The sequence below is a fragment of the Pristis pectinata genome, chromosome 4 (assembly GCF_009764475.1).
Source record: "Pristis pectinata isolate sPriPec2 chromosome 4, sPriPec2.1.pri, whole genome shotgun sequence".
In the NCBI taxonomy this organism is placed as follows: Eukaryota; Metazoa; Chordata; class Chondrichthyes; order Rhinopristiformes; family Pristidae; genus Pristis; species Pristis pectinata.
In genome coordinates this window covers 94868275-94885742 of record NC_067408.1, presented here as the reverse complement: position 1 = coordinate 94885742, position 17468 = coordinate 94868275, and the positions used below count along the sequence as shown (strand labels likewise).

Below are 17468 nucleotides of genomic sequence, written 5' to 3'. Positions count from 1 at the left end.
AGTAACAATAAAGGTACTTTTATTCATGAAAGTGCTTACAGAGCAAGGAGGAAACTTTCCATCCCGCAATGCTCTTGCGGCAACAGAAGCGGCTAGTCACATGTCACGGTCCTGAGAGGGGGACAGTGTTGGAAAACAAATTATCACCCCAGCTCCAACGTTACATGTGGCACATGTGTTGGGGAAAGACTGAAGTACTTCAAGGAACAGGCAAATGTCGCTATCGCGGGCAGGTTTTGAAAATACTGACAATTCCGTATGCTGCCATTCACTGCGTAAACTCCAGCGGGTGACCAGGTCGTTGGGGAACTCCATCCCGCCTGCAGTAATAGTTTTAATTCGGGGATGGCGGGCAGAGAGACGAGTGGGAGACTAACTTGTGCGGAGAGAACCGACATGAAACCGCCACCAACTAGTGTCCCGTCGCATCAACGGTTCGGGTCAGGTGACGTTCCCGGTCAGGTGACGTAGCAGGCCGGGTCATGTGTCGCAGCTGGTCGAAGCGTGTGATGTTGTAGTTAGCCTGGCAACTTGCACGTAGGTGAGCCATGGCGTTGGGCGCACTCGGTCCGTTCCTGCTCCCGCTGGCTTTCCTGAGCTGTGTGGGCGCCATCCCCCCTCATGACGAGGTGGCGCGAATGGCGCGTTACGTGGTCAATAGTTGTGACTGGGCGTCGATGGCCACCATCTCCACGCATAAGCCGGTGGTCGGACGGGCTTTCTCTAACGTCTTCTCGATCAGCGACGGGCCGCCGCAGAGGGGCAGCGGGGTGCCGTACCTCTACCTGACCCCGCTGGAGATCTCGGTGCAGGACATAAAGGTGAGAGGAGGGGAGGCTAGAACTGGGTCCCCCTGCAGCACTCCCCTCTGTTTAAAGCATGCATGCAACCACTTCAACTTACTTTCGGGCGCACTTGACAGTTCTCGAAGGCGTTGTGTTACCTGCAGTGTTACCTGTTTATCACAGATGTTGTACTTCGTTTTTAATCAGGAATTATGAACTGTAATCACTATTGTAATATAACAATGCCATGATAATGACCAATAATTTTTAAAATATTAATTTTTTGAGGGTGAAATATTGGACAGGGCAATGGGGATTACTCACAGCAGAAGAAAAACCTGCAGATTCTGGAAATCTCAAGTAAAACAAAATGCTGGTCATGCTCACCAGGTCAGGCATCTTTGGGGAGGGAAACAGTAAACATTAACTCTGTTTATCTCTGTGTAGTAGCCTCCGGACGTTTTGAATATTTTTATTATTTTCCAATATCATAATGAGGATAGTTTTCTTTCTCCTAATTTGTACCATTGGATTTTGTTGTTATGCCCAGCTGGGAGGGCATATGGGGTCTTTGGTTTAATAGCTTATCTGAAAGACAGCATTGCTGCTTGTCACGCACACCCTCAGTATAAATTTTTGTACTTGAGGCTCTGTTGTTTGACTTGAACCCACAATCTTCTAATTTGGAGACGAGACTGCTACCTCTTCAGTTATTTGTTGTTTTACTTCAAATATGACATGAATGGAGCTTTGGTCAGTGAACAGCCTTTTAAATGTACCATTTTTTTTCTCTCTGCCATCAGTGATTATTGGATACATCATTAAAATGTTGTCTTTGACAGATTAGCTTAATTTTGCTGTTAATTTGTTATACTTTTAAGATTACAGCAAGCTTCATCCTCACAATGATCAAATGAATAATGTATTTGGTACAAATCACATTTATCAGTGGGGTAATGTCAGTTACGAGCTATTACGTATTGGTATAATGCAGAAGGAGGTCGTTCAGCCCACTGCGTGTGTGCAAACTCCCTGCAGAGCTATTCCATCAGTCTCATTCCCCTTTTGTTTTTTTATATAGCCCTGTAACTTATTCTCTCAAGTTCTTCAACTTTCTTTTCTTTTAAATTGTTACATATGTCAAAATAACTTACAGTGTCCAGTCTTTGGGAGGAAACCAGGGCACCCTGTAGAGACCCACATGGCAACGAGGAGAATGTTCAGACTCCACACAGGGCAGGATTGACCATAGGTCCCTGGAGCTGTGAAGCAGCAGCGCTAACTGCTGTGCCACTCTCCCGACTTACACTGTCAATGTTACTGATGGAGTTAGATGTGTTATGCTTGCTGTCATTACCTTTAACCTTGCTGAAGTCCCTTTCTCCTGAAACTTGCAAGCTTTTAATGTCTCAGGCTTTATGGAAAGAGAAAAACAGAAGTGAGGAAAATATCGGATGCATAATAAATAAGATTTGAAATATTAAAAACTACAAATTTTATGAGAAAGGGGGAATTAGATTAAAGGTTTCTTGCTTTCAAAGTCCCATGAAATAAAGCTTAAGTTGCTGACCCTAGACCCAACAAAATGTGGTAATTCAGCTCTGTACTTTACGAAACTCTGTTTGATCTGGTGTCAGTGGGATAAACACTTGACCAGGACTTCAACAGGATCCTTTTTCAAATGGTTAGGTCTTTAAAAATTACAAAAGCGCTGCTGTCATAGTTTATTATCACCAGCAAAAAAAGCAGACTGCCAGAGGAATTCAGCGGGTCAGGCAGCATCTGTGGAAGGAGGTTTAGACTTATAGATGAAGGGTCTCGACCTGAAACGTCGACTTTCTATTTCCCTCCAAAGATGTTGCGTGACCCACTGAGTTCCTCCAGCAGTTTGTTTTTTTTTGCTCCAGATTCCAGCATCTGTAATCTCTTTTGGCTCCCATAAGATCACCAGAATGGGTGTAACCCGCTGATATGAATGTTGACGTAAATTTAAAGACTAAGCAGCGATTGTAGAAGTTTTGCTGAGTCAGGGTGAGCCACATTTTCTGAGTATAGTTTTTAATTTGATTATTGCCCCACACTGTTAAATTTTACTAAATGAACCCAAACGCAGCTGAAAAGTCTTAACTGAATTGTACGTCTTGTTTTGAAAATTTCAAGTGATTAACATTTGTTGTTTTCACTCCAAGTATGTTTTTGGGTAACTATCAGAAGATACTAAATGCTTACCTGTATTTTTTTTTAATGAGACTATAGTTCAGGGTACATACAATGATATGTAACCCGAACAACTTCACATTTTTCACAGTTTAATTCCTGTGTGTGTTTTTTAAAGCTGGTGCAATCAGTTCATTGAAGAATGACTTCATGTTCATCCAACATTATTGCCTTGTAATACCCAATGTGGATGATAAACTGAATTGAGGATAACTGATAATGAAAGTCTTGAAAGTTTACTTCAGAGCAGGTGAATGATGTAAGATCAAATAAATAATGAAAAGCAATGTCTTACCAGCCAAGAATAAAGCAGGAAAACAATTTGAAGGAGATTTGAGTAAAAAGTATAATTTTTACTTTACAAACTTGATAGGTTTCTTCAGTGAAATAGAGGAATGAAGACAGTGCAACTGATGCTATAACATGTGCTTTCAAAAAGTATTTGATAAAGTCCCATATTACAAAACTTGTAGCAAATTTGAAACACACAGTATTAAAGGGACTTGAACTGTGGATATAAAATTGGCTAAGACAATTTTAATGGTGAATGTTTTCTTTCAAAATGGAGAGAACTATAAAATAGTGTCCCAAGGAACTGGTATTTACAGCCACTGCTTACTTGGATACGTATAAGTGACCTAAACTTGGATGAGGGAGCACAACTGCAAAGTCTGAGGATGACACAAAACTTAGAAATGGCGTTAATGTGGATTGTTTGCAGAATTTCACACACAATGAGTAGCAGACTTCAGGAGGACATAAGTTTGTGAAATGGCATTGAATGTAGAGAATGGTGAAGTATAAAGAAACAATATATGCTAAAGAGTATATTTCAAAATTGGAGCAGAAGTAGTGATCTAGGATTGACATTAATGTGTTCGAAGGTGGGAAAATGAGTTGAAAATCTGTCAGTAAAGATTGAGCTGTAGAATAAAAGCAAATAATAAGTGTAGAATAATGTATGCATAATGTTGGGGATGTTATTGAACTACTAAAAAGTTCTGGCTTAGGCTTTAGTTGGACTAATGTGTCCAGCTCTAGGCACATTCTTTGGAAGACTTGCAAAGAAACTTTACCAGGGATTATTTTTACCAGTTCAATTATTTAAAGAGATTGGAGCAGTTAGAATTGTTCTCCTACATGAACAAAGTATACTGGATATTAAAGACTCCTAATTTTGGGGCGGCACGGTAGCGTAGCGGTTAGCGCGACGCTATTACAGCGCCAGCGATGGGGTTTCGATTCCTGTCGCTGTCTGTAAGGAGTTTGTACATTCTCCTGTGTCTGCGTGGGTTTCCTCCGGGTGCTCCGGTTTCTTCCCACATTGCAAAGACGTACAGGTAGGTTAATTTGGGTTTAAAATGGGCGGCACGGACTCGTTGGGCCGGAAGGGCCTTTTACCACGCTGTAAATAAAATCTTAAAAAAAAATTGAGTGCAGGAGACACTGCATCTTCTTGCAGTGTGATTAATAACCAGAGCACGAGTATTAATAATAACTATCAAAGGAATTAAGTGAAGTGAGATGTTTGAAGTCGACACTCTTCATAAGAGCATGTGTGGACGAGTGTGTACCCACAAAGACATTCTGACATTCCCCAACCAGAAGCCCTGGATGAACCAGGAAATTCATAATGTGCTGAGGGCTAGATCTGTGGCACTTAGGGCTGTCGACCCAGAGTCATGTAAGAAATCTAGGTATGACCTCTGGAAGACCATTGCAAACAGGCAATTTCAGACTAAACTAGATTCACAGATGGATGCTCAACAGCTATGGCAGGGCTTGCACAATATAACTTGCTGCAAGGCGAGATCGGGTAGCGTAACTGGCAACAACCCATCACTCCCAATGAGCTCAATGCCTTTTATGCACGCTTTGATAGGGAGAACTATGACACACCCATGCGAGCCCCCATCTCTGGATGACCCTGTAATTTCAGTCTGTGAGGCTGATGTCCAGGCATCCTTCAAGAGGGTGAATTCATGAAAGGCGTCCGGTCCAGACGGCGTACCTTGCCGAGTACTAAATCTCTGTGTGGACCAACTGGCTGGAGTATTTACAGACGTATTCAACCTCTTGCTTCTGTGGCCTGAGGTTCCCACCTGCTTCAAAATGGTATCTATTGAACTGGAGCCCAAGAAGGGCATGATGACTTGCTGCAATGACTACTGTCCAGTAGCACTTACGTCAATTGTAATGAAGTACTTTGAGGTTGGTTATGGCACGAATCCACTCCTGCTTCAGATGACCTGGACCCGCTCCAATTTGCCTACTGCTACAACAAGTCACAGCAGATGTGTACGTCAGGCTGTTATTCCTCGACTACAGCTTGGCATTCAACACAACCAGCCCATCCAAACTTATCAAGCATCAAGACCTGGGCCTTTATGCCTCCCTCTGCAACTGAATACTCAACTTCCTCATTGGCAGACCTCAGTGAGGAATGGTAACAATATCTCCTCCTCGCTGATCATCAACACAGGTGCACCTCAAGCCTGTGTGCTTGGCTCCCTGCTCTACTCTTTATACACACATGCCATCTTCAAATTTGCCAATAACACTACTGTCGTTGGACGAATAACAGGTGGTGACGAGCGAGAGAGGACACCTGGTTGAGTGGTACCGCAACAACAACCTCTCTCAATGTCAGCAAAACTAAAAAGCTCATTGTTGACTTCAGGAAGGGAGAGGAGGGTGAACGTGTACCAGTCTACATTGTGGGATTGGCAGTTGAGAGAGTTAGCAGCTCTAAATTCTTGAGTGTTAACATATTGGATGACCTATCCTGGGCCTAGCACATAGATGTAATCATAAGGAAAGCACGCCAGTGTCTTCACTTTCTTTAGGAGGTTTGGCTTGTCACTGAACACTCTGACAGACTTCTACAGATGTACTGTTGAAAATATCCTGATTGGTTGCATCATGGTTTTATACAGCAGTGCGAATGCATCGGAATGTAAGAAACTGCAGAGAGTTGTAGACTCCGCCCAATATATCATGGGCACATCTATCACCACCATTGGAAGTATCTGCAGGAGGCACTGCCTCAAGAAGACGACACCTATCATCAAAGATCCCCATCATCCGGGCCGTGTGATCTTTTTGCAGCAACCATTGGGCTGGAGGTACAGAAGCCTGAAGTCCCACACCACCAGGTTTAAGAACTGCTACTTCCTTTCAACATTCAGTTCTTGAACCAAGCGGCAAAACCCTAATCACTACAGTTCAGCAACTCTATGACTACTTTGCACTAAAATGGACTTTTCTTTGACCTTTGTTCTTTCTTGTAAAAATTGTGTATAACTTGTGTTTTTCTTGTGAATGCTGCTACAAGTAAGTTTTTCATTGCACGTGTGCATACATGTACTTGTGCATATGACAATAAACTCGACTTTGACTTGTAGTGTTGTGATCTGGAATGTACTGTCTGTGTAGGGATTGTTGAAACAAAATCAATATTAAATCCAATTCTTTTTCCTCTTTAATTATAAATTTTAAAAATTGTAGAAGGGAAAAAAGTTAGGGCTGTATTCAATAAAAGTACAGTAGGTGAATGGCTGTCTTCAGAACTGTATACCTCAATGACCTTAATTGCTGAATATGAATTGCTGTGAACGATTTGACACTTGAATTACTATTTAGTCTTAATGTTTCTCACTTTTATCTTAGATTAATCCAGAAGTCTCCCTGGCCATGACCTTGGCACAGACGGACTACTGTAGGAAAAATGGGTTTGATGCCCAAAGTCCACTTTGTTGTCGTGTGATCCTCTGTGGAACAATTGTGACGGTATGCTCCAACGTAACATTAGGGCTTCTGCACCATCAATCCTACTTTCCTTTTGGTTTGAGGATTTTCCATTCCTGGTTATCTGTAAATGAGTTCAAGCTGATTGAAAATATGGAGTGTTAGTCCCAGTGATTTATTTTTCTCTTTCAGTCATGTGACAATTTATTTAGTTGCCAAAAACTGATTCTGCATTCCACATTAACCCGAAGGGCAAAGTGATGATGTTCAATGACACAAGTTCACTTTTCATTATTTTGTTTTCCTATTGTGTTTATAAAGGTTTGTGCATTAAAAGATAGAACATAGAACAGTACAGCACAATTCAGGCCCTTTGGCCCACAATGTTGTGCCGACCTTTAAACCTCACCTGAAACTATCTAACCCCTTCCTCCCACATATCCCTCTATTTTAAATTCCTCCATATGCTTATCTAGTAATCTCTTAAATTTGACCAATGTACCTGCTTCCACCACCGGCCCAGGTAGCGGATTCCACGCCCCAACCACTCTCTGGGTAAAAAAAAAACCTTCCTCTGATATCTCCCTTGAACTTCCCACCCATTACTTTAAAGCCATGCCCTCTTGTATTGAGCATTGGTGCCCTGGGAAAGAGGTGCTAGCTGTCCACTCTATCTATTCCTCTTAATATTTTGGACACCTCTATCATGTCTCCTTTCATCCTCCTTCTCTCCAAAGAGTAAAGCCCTAGCTCCCTTAGTCTCTCCTCATAATGCATTCTCTCCAAACCAGGCAGCGTCATGGAAAATCTCCTCTGCACCCTTTCCAATGCTTCCACATCCTTCCTATAATGAGGCAACTAGAACTGGATGCAATACTCTAAGTGTGGTCCAACCAGAGTTTTATAGAGCTGCATCATTACCTCGCGGCTCTTAAACTCGATTCCTCGACTTATGAAAGCTAACATCCCATAAGCTTTCTTAACTACCCTATCCACCTGTGAGGTAACTTTCAGGGATCTGTGGATATGGAGCCCCATATCCCTCTGCTCCTCCACACTACCCAGAATCCTGCCATTAACTTTGTGCTCTGCCTTGGAGTTTGTCCTTCCAAAGTGTACCACCTCACACTTCTCCGGATTGAACTCCATCTGCCACTTCTCAGCCCAGCTCTGCATCCTATCAATGTCCCTCTGCAATCTTCGACAATCCTCTACACTATCCACAACACCACTGACCTTTGTGTCATCTGCAAACTTGCCAACCCACCCTTCTACCCCCTCATCCAAGTCATTAATAAAAATCACAAAAAGCAGAGGTCCCAGAACCGATCCTTATGGGACACCGCTAGTCACAGCCCTCCAATCTGAATGCACTCCCTCCACCACAACCCTCTGCTTTCTACAGGCAAGCCAATTCTGAATCCACCTGGCCAAGCTTCCCTGGATCCCATGCCCTCTGACCTTCTGAAGAAGCCTACCATGTGGAACCTTGTCAAATGCCTTGTCAAATCCACGTAGACCACATCTACTGCACTCCTCAAAGAACCCTATCAGGCTTGTGAGACATGATCTGCCCTTCACAAAGCCATGCTGGCTGTCCCTGATCAGACCATGATTCTCCAAATGCCCATAGATCCTATCTCTAAGAATCCTTTCCAACAGCTTGCCCACCACAGGTAAGGCTCACTGGTCTATAATTCCCTGGACTATCCCTACTATCTTTTTTGAATAGGGGGATAATGTTTGCCACCCTGCAACCCTCCGGTACCATTCCTGTGGAGAACGAGGACTCAACGATCCTAGCCAAAGGCTCAGCAATCTCCTCTCTCGCCTCGCGGAGCAGCCTGGGGAATATTCTGTCAGGCCCCGGGGACTTATCTGTCCTAATATTTTCTAACAGCTCCAACACATCCTCATGCTCTAGAACATTACCCTTACCAGCACTGTCCTCAGCGTCATCAAGGCCCCTTTCCTTGGTGAATACTGAAGAGAAATATTCATTGAGAACCTCACCCACTTCCACAGCTTCCAGGCACATCTTCCCACCTTTATCCCTAATCGGTCCTACCTTTACTCTCGTCATCCTTCTGCTCTTCACATAAGTGAAAGATGCCTTGGGGTTTTCCTTAACCCTACTCGCCAAGGCCTTTTCATGTCCCCTTCCTGCTCTCCTCAGCCCCTTCTTAAGTTCCTTCCTTGCTACCCTATATTGCTCGAGACCTATCTGATCCTTGCTGCCTAAACCTTGTATATGCAGCCTTCTTTCTCCTAACTAGATGTTCCACCTCTCTTTTCACCCATGGTTCCTTCACCCTGCCATTCTTTCTCTGCCTCACCGGGACAAATTTATCCCTAACATCCTGCAAGAGATCCCTAAACAACAACCACATCTCCATAGTACATTTCCCTTCAAAAATGTCATCCCAATTTACACTCGCAAGTTCTAGCCTTATAGCCTCATAATTTGCCCTTCCCCAATTAAATACTTTCCTGTCCTCTTTGCTCCTATCCTTGTCCATGACAATGCTAAAGGTTAGGGAGAGGTGGTCACTGTCCCCCAAATGCTTACCCACTGAGATCTGTCACCTGACCCGGTTCATTACCTAATACTAGATCTAATATGGCATTCCCTCTAGTCGGCCTGTCAACATACTGTGACAGGAATCCGTCCTGGACACACTTAACAAACTCTGCCCCATCTAAACCTTTGGTACTAAGCAGGTGCCAATCAATATTTGGGAAGTTGAAGTCTCCCGTGATAACAACCCTGTTATTTTTGCACCTTTCCAAAATCTGCCTCCCAATCTGTTCCTCAGTATCCTTGCTGCTACCAGGGGGCCTATAGAATACTCCCAAGTAGAGTAACTGTTCTTGTTCCTAACTTCCATCCATACTGACTCTAGCGAGGATCCTGCTACATTATCCACCCTTTTTGCAGCTGTAATAGTATCCCTGACCAGTAACGCCACCCCTCCTCCTCTTTCTCCCCACCACCCCTTTTAAAACACTGAAATCTGGGAATATTCAGTATCCATTCCTGCCCTGGTGACAGCCAAGTCTCTGCAAGAGCCACAATATCATAGTTCCATGTAGTTATCCAAGCTCTCAGTTGATCACCCTTGTGCCTGATGCTTCTTGCATTTAAGTTAATGAATTAGCCCATCCACCCTACTACTTTTATACCGTATACTCTGCTTCTCCTTCCTCAAAGCCTCTGTATATGTTAGATCTGGCTTTACTCCATGCACTTCTTCCAATGTCCCTCTGGTTCCCATCCCCCTTGCAAACTAGTTTAAACCCTCTCGAACCTAGCAAACCTGCCTGCAAGGATATTGGTTCCCCTCGAATTCAGCTGTAACCCGTCCAATCTGTACAGGTCCCACCTTCCCCAGCAGAGATCCCAATGAATCAAAAATCTAAAACCTTGCCCCCTGCACCAACTCCTCAGCCACGCATTCATCTGCCATCTCCTCCTATTCTTACCTTCACTATCACGTGGCACTGGCAGTAATCCTGAGATTGTTACCCTTGAGGTCCTGTTCTTCAGCCTTCTGCCTAGCTCCCTAAATTCACTTTTCAGGACCTCATCCCTCTTTCTACCTATGTCGTTGGTACCAACATGTACCATGACTTTTGTCTGCTTTCCCTCCTGCACAAGAATGCTGTGGACCTGATCAGAGACATCCTGGACCCTGGCACCTGGGAGGCAACATACCATCTGGGATTCTCGCTCATGTCCACAGAACCTCCTGTCTGTTCCCCTGACTATCGAGTCCCCTATCACTATTGCCCTCCTCTTCTCCTCCCTTCCCTTCTGAGCAGCAGGACCGGTCTCAGTGCCAGAGACCTGGCTACTGCTGCTTGATCCCTGTAGGCCATCCCCCTCAACAGCATCCAAAGCAGAACACCTGTTTTTGAGGGGAACAGTCTCTGGGGTCCTCTGCACTGTCTGCCTGTTCCCTTTCTCTTTCTCTCCCCTGACAGTCACCCATCTATCTGACTCCTGGACCCTAGAAGTACCTGCTCTAACTCTCTCCCTCCCTGATACTTTGCAGTGTTTGAAGCTGCGACTCCAGCTCATCAATTCTGAGCCGAAGTTCCTCCAGCCTCGAGCACTTACTGCAGATGTGGTCACCGTGCACCACAGCAGGATCCACTGGCTCCCACATCGCCTTGCCCTTCATCTGAACTATTTTTTTCCTTACCTAGCTGTAGTCTACTTAAAAGTTATAACAATAACAGTAAACCTTACCTTTACTTACCAGCTACTCACCAGGATTGTTGCAGATGGCCTCCGCCTCTTGATGCCAAAGCCTGTTGTGCCAAAGCTGCTCACATTTGACTCTGTCCACTCCGACAATGGCTGCTCCAAAATGGCTGCTCCGCTTGACACGACCTCCTTTTTATTGGCCCTTCTTAATTCTGCAAGAACAAAAAAGCCCGCGAAAACACGTGAGCTTTTTAAATAGTTAGCCCGTACCTGTGAGGGACCCACTGCTCCAATGTCTCTCGGGGCCGTTTCTGTAAGAGAGAGCCCGCGAAAACACACAAGTCTTTTAAATAGTCAGCCCGTACCTGTGAGGGACCCGCTGCTCCAATGTCTCTCCGGGCCGATTGCTGAATTGTCTTGTAACAACAGTGCATTATTACAGAGTAGCATTAAAAAAAAAGATGGCCATTGAGTTCAGCTGTACTCATAGTAATTTTGCAGTATCTTCAGTCCTATCCATTGAATCCATATTTGCCAACTGCTTCATGCTCATTATGGGAATAGGACAATGTGGTGCAATAAACCCACATCCACGCATTTAGATAACTTTGTGTTTTTTGAGGTATCCTTTTAAGCATAGTAAACTCAAAAATATTCTTGTGACACCTCCAATTTCTGAGTACAATGGACTGGAAATGTTTTATACATCAATTTTTCAGGTGAATAAGACAGAAATTGGAATTGCCAAGAAGGCTCTTTTTGAGCGTCATCCAGCAATGGCCAGCTGGCCACCTGATCACGGATGGTACTTTGCCAAGCTCAATATCACCAACATTTGGGTCCTGGATTATTTTGGTGGATTGAAAACTGTAACACCAGAGGAGTACTACAATGCCAAGCCGGAATATGAGAGGAATTTGACTGGTAAAAAGTTTGTACTTTTTTATTACTATTGCTAGGTTCCTGCTTTGGTGCCCAGTCCTTGAACAACTGCCCAAATTTCCCAACAACAAAGCCGGTTGTTATTCATCTGTTCCTAACAAAATAACAATACAGGAATTATAAATAATTATCGTGATTGATTTGATAATTTGAACAATATATCACCTCTCTCCCAGTTAAATTTCCTTCGGGATGGTGACAAAACTATAACCTCATCGTTCATCTTTAAGATCCACTGGGATAACATGAGTTGATGCTATTCAACTTAAGTCTGCCAGTTATTACCATGTGATTACTTGGCACGTTCAGCACAGAAAGAGGCCCAGTCACCCCATGTTGGAATTCATGGTCCATGGGAGGCTCCTCTCAAAGTGTTGTGCTCTAGCAACGTAACTTTTTTTCCTAAATATGCTTATCTAGCTTCTCCCTTAAAGACATGCAGACTATTTGCCCTTATCTACACCCTGTGGGAACAAATTTCCTCACTCTCCTTATTCCTTAGATATTGCAAAGAAATTTTCAAGTAGAATGTGAAGAATGAAAATAATTATTTTTTAAAAAGTAAAAAAAGCAAATTAAATGCAGCACTCTTATTTGGAGTGCTCATTCTACCTCTATAGAATAATAATTTAAATTTAAACATGCAATGTGAGTGTTACCGGCAAGGTCAGCATTTAATATCATTGAACACAATGCTGTGCGACCACTGTAAACTTCTGTTATTCTAAAAATGATACTTCTGAAGGTCTTGGATTTTAACCAGTGAAAATGAAGCTATGGGGAATCTAGTGAGTGACTTTGAAACTTTCGGGTGGTCACATTCCTATGTAGCTGCTGCTCATCTTTTCAGTGATAAGAGGGTGCAGGTTTGGAAGATGCTGTCAGACCTGGTAATTTGCTGCGGTGCATTTTGTTGTTGTCACTGTAGCCACAGTGCACTGGTAAAAAGTGAAAATGTCGGATTTCAGGCATGTAAGCTGCTAGGTAATGTTGAGTTTCTGGAGTATTTTTGGAGCTGCACTCATTCATGTGACAGACATGGAGTTATACAGTGTGGAAACAGGTCCTTTGGATCAACTCATCTATGCCTACCAAGATGCCTTCCTGAGCTTGTCTCACTTGCCTGTATTTGGCCCATATCCTTTTAAACTTCTCCATTTCCTGTACCTGTCCAAATGTCTTTTAAATGTTGTAATTGTACCTGTTTTTACCACTTCCTCTGACAGCTCATTCCATATATCCACCATCCTCTGCATGGAAAAACTTGCCTCTCGGGTCCCCTTGAAATCTTTCGGCTCTCAGCTTTAACCTATGCCTTCCAGCTTTAGATTCCTCCTATCCCAGGAAAGAGACTGTGACCATCCACTAAGCCCCTCATGATTTTATAAAGCTCTATAAGGTCACCCCTCAGCCTCCTTCACTTCAGGGAAAACAGTCCCAGCCAATCCAGTCTCTCATTATAACTCAAGCCCTTCAGTCCAGGCAACATCCTTGAATATTTTCTGAACCCTCTTTAGCTTAAGTCTGTACTCTTGGTGATGAGTATACATCCACTCTATATTGACTTGGGCCTTACAGTTGCTGGAAAGCATTTGAGTTTTGAAGTGAGCCACTTGTTGCAGAATATGTGACCTTATCCTGCTGTTGTAGGTGATGTATTTACGCAGGTGGTTTAATTAAATTTCTGGTCATTGGTGATCTGCAGAATGATGGGGGATTTGGTGACTATCATGGATCTGGTTGTCCAGGGGAGATGGTTTTACATTGGAAATGACATGTTATATTCCACAGAGTTGAATGCCGTCCATGTTATGCTTTGTATCATTTGTCTATGTATCTAATTTTGCCTGTTTACATCTCTCTGAATCATCTTGGTATTTGGATTCTATATTTAAGTATATAATTATGTAGGTGGTTTTCAAGTACAGTGTACATCAATAAAGTGTAAAGAAAACGAATGGTAAGGAATAGTTTGGAGGGGACTTGACTGAACTATTATCAGTATGTTTAGAGGCCTGTTGCTGTACATGCACGTTTGAGAAATAACTTGAGTGAATCATCTTCTGTTAGTGGAGATACAAGAGACTGCAGATGCTGGAATCTGGGGCAAAAAACAATCTGCTGGAGGAACTCCAAGTCCAGCAGATTCTATAGAGGGGAAAGGAAATGCCATTTTGGGTCAAGACCCTGCATGAGTCCTGATGTAGGTTCTTGACCTGAAAATGTTGACAATTCTTCCTTTCCTTCCCTAACCCCCCTTTCTCCCCCCCCCCCCCCGCCACTCTCAGATGCTGCTCAACCTGCTGAGTTCCTTCAGCAGATTGTCTTTGCCTCATCTTCTGTTAGTATTTGCTGTCACTAGTTGTGAGGCATTCAAGAGAAAATCTTATAATAAAGATGGGTCCAGAAACATTCTTCCTCTTGTGAATGTATAGCATTTGCTACTGCTCCGTATGTCATCTGAATTGGAATTTCAATTCAATAAACAATAGGAATTCTTTTAATTTTTAGTTTCCTTCTTAAAATTAACTGGCAGCTTTTAAGTGTATATTTGTTGCTGGATTCCCAACCCATTCTACATGCATGCTTTGTGCATCAGAAGTGTATATAAACTGGCTGCCTTTACAGCATATTAAGGTAAGCCATTTTATGATTATAAATGATTAGATTGTTTCTAACCAAATTTGAAATCTTAAATCTTTTGCTGTTGTATTGGATTCCATAAAACTGATCTACCTTTATCTCACTTTGCATTTATGAATCTTTGTGCTACTTGAATAGAAATTTCTTACGGTGCAGTTATTGACATTGAATTTTGGCAGTTTGCACATTTTGATTCAGTTGCCACAGTAAGTTCATAAGTTATTCTCAGCTTGTGATCTATCTGGTATAATTCTTCCTGAATTAAAGCACTGTATAATGTACACCCTGTATAATGTTCTAACATTCTGGTTGTTTATTTGCAGGTGGATGGAAATTATGAATGTTGTCAATCAGAATAAAGTGCGCTGACTTTCACCAAGACTTGCTTTCACTTAAGACTATTATATTGGAAAAGGAATTACTAAGAGTACCTCTTCAAATCAATGAAAATAAATGAATTATTAAATGTGGAATTGAATATTTTAAGAAAATGTTGGTGGAATGAATAGTCTTGAAGTTTTGAATATTACAGTTTTATATCCTTGTACTTAGAGGGAAAAGTGGTTAAGAATTTTGAGATTGTTTTCAGTAATCTTTTTACTTTATATAATGTAAATGGAATACACTAAAATGAGTTGGAATAAAGTTACTTATAACCAGTATCGAAAAGCAAAAAAACTTGCTGATAGAAACCTGAAACAAAAACAAAATGTGAAATACTCAGCATTTGTGCAGAGAAGAGTTAATGTTTCAGGTTAATGACCTTAAAGGCCATCAATCTGAAATGTTAACTCTTGTTTGTTTGACAGATGTTGCCTGATCGGTTGAACATTTATACCGTTCTGCTTTGATTGCTCATAACCTGATATTCCTATTAGTGGCCTTGTATAAAGATGAGAAATTAAGATTTCTGCACTGAAACATTTGCTTAAATTCAAACAAATTCTTTAGTTATGCAAATGAAAACAAGGGAAAATCACATTGAGCCAAAAATCTTAAATGTATAATGCTGTGTTCATTTTAATATTGCATTAAAATTTTGCTGTAGTTGTAAGATATATCAAGTGCCTATTTTTGATTAAATATTTAAATGTACAAACCTGTAGTTCTTTTAAAATATTCAATTGATTGTATGTTGCTCTCCTGCTCCACCCCTCCCCATGCCCATAATGAAATATTAGGCTTTCTCCAGCAGCCTGCCTTATCCAAATGGTTAATGCACTTCAGACAAAGGTTTCCAGTTGAGCATTATTAGAGACGTACAGGTTAGGAGCTGTGGGTGTGCAGTGTTGGCGCCAGAAGAGTGGTGACACTTGCAGGCTACCCCCAGCACATTCTTAGCAATGCAAAAAGACATATTTCACTGTGTTTCGATGTACATGTGACAAATAAACATCTAAATATTTGGGGGGGGGGGTCCTAGAAAACCAACTGTATCATGATTTTCCATAACAGGAAGCTGTGTCAAGAAGTATGAATTAGAAAAAAGTATGCTGATTTATTTACTTTTCTCCCCCACAAATTCCATGAGTTAACTTTTGGGTAATGATTTGGGGGTACAGAATTCTGTGAGGATGAATTTCTGTAACAAAAACATTTGTAATGTGGGGGTGATCTGGTAATGGAAAACTTAGACTAAATTTGTAACTGATTCGTACAGCTATTATGTATTGACTTTTTCCCTTTGGCATCCTGTTAGGTTGAACTAGACAGGTTGATTTTTTTCAAATTTCCAAACCATAGGGAAGATGTAAACAACTTAAACTTTTTTCAATAAAATGTTTCATATTAAAACAGTTTAAATAACTAATTTTGATTTAACATTGGAAAGCACTGATTGTTCTTCCATAACACAGACAGAATTCCAAAGATTTAATACCCTTATTTTAGTCCTAAATGGCCTGCTACTTAGCTTGAGATTATCACTCCTATTTCTAGACTCCTCAGTCTCGGTGGTGGTGGGGGAGGGGAGGGGGGGGGGGGGAGGAACAACCTGCACTGGTCAGGCCATCTAAGGATTTTTAATATTTCAGTGAGGTTACCTTTATTCTTAACTCTAGAAAATAGAGGCTGAGGCTACTCAAACTCATGCTGAACCTGCCTTCCCAGAAGCCAATCTGATGAATATTCACTGCACTTTATCTAGAATAAGCATCTTTTTTGGGGTAAATAGACCAATTGTGTACCAATCTTATAGTAATGAAAGCCAACATTGCCATTTGCTGCCCTAATTTGCTTTTTGGCTTTCAGTGACCCGTGCACAAGGATATCTGGTCCATTTGATCATTAGCACTTACCAATCCCTCAATATTCAAAATAAAAACCATTTCTCAAATGGATAACCTCATATTTTTCTCTAACTGCTATATTGTTGCATATTTCCTCAAATCCTCTTTGCAACCTTATCACTGCTCACGTTCCATTTAGTTCCATACAAATCTTTTAAAATGTTTTGCAGCAATCCATTCAGAACTTTTGTACTTACCACAGAATCAACCATCGAACAATACAGCACAATACAGGCCCTTCGGCCCACCATGTTGTGCCAACCTTCGAACCTCACCTAAGACTATCTAACCCCTTCCACATTGCCCTCTATCTTAAATTTTATCTACTTCATTAGATAACTTCAGTATTTTCCTTTTCAAATTTACATGGGCTCATCATATTAGTTTTGTCATCCAATATCACATTCACTTATCTCCATGGGTAACAGAAGTGAAATAGTTATTAAACATTTCTGCAATCTCTCTCGTTAGATGTAGCATTGTCCATCACTTAATGCATGTTCCTTTTTTCTTCTTTAAAATACTTTGTTTTTCTCCTTGATAATTTCATTTTTTTAAATTTTCCCAATCTGTTGTCCATGTACTCATTCCTTGCGTCTCATATTCCCTTGCATTTTTATTCATCTGTACAGTCAC

General features: G+C 41.8%; 1 protein-coding gene across 2 annotated transcripts; it reads left to right on the top strand.

The window, feature by feature from the left end:
* The first annotated feature begins 171 nt into the window (after nucleotides 1–171).
* Nucleotides 172–15643, top strand: creg1 (cellular repressor of E1A-stimulated genes 1). 2 transcript variants are annotated; one of them, XM_052014290.1, is made up of 4 exons: nucleotides 172–821; nucleotides 6672–6791; nucleotides 11679–11890; nucleotides 14868–15643. In XM_052014290.1, exons 1-4 carry the CDS (start codon nucleotides 549–551, stop codon nucleotides 14911–14913), a joined length of 651 nt encoding a protein of 216 aa, XP_051870250.1. In that variant the 5' UTR covers nucleotides 172–548; the 3' UTR covers nucleotides 14914–15643. The 2 variants fall into 2 exon arrangements, with proteins under 2 accessions (XP_051870250.1, XP_051870251.1); XM_052014291.1 differs by having other exon boundaries at nucleotides 279–821; nucleotides 11679–11883.
* The last annotated feature ends 1825 nt before the right edge of the window (nucleotides 15644–17468 follow it).

Coding starts and splice junctions, on each gene's coding strand:
- creg1 (XM_052014290.1), top strand. CDS start 549: ATGGCGTTGGGCGCACTCGGTCCGTTCCTGCTCCCGCTGGCTTTCCTG. Junction 6,792..11,678: donor TCTGTGGAACAATTGTGACG/GTATGCTCCAAC, acceptor TCAATTTTTCAG/GTGAATAAGACAGAAATTGG. Junction 11,891..14,867: donor AGGAATTTGACTGGTAAAAA/GTTTGTACTTTT, acceptor GTTTATTTGCAG/GTGGATGGAAATTATGAATG.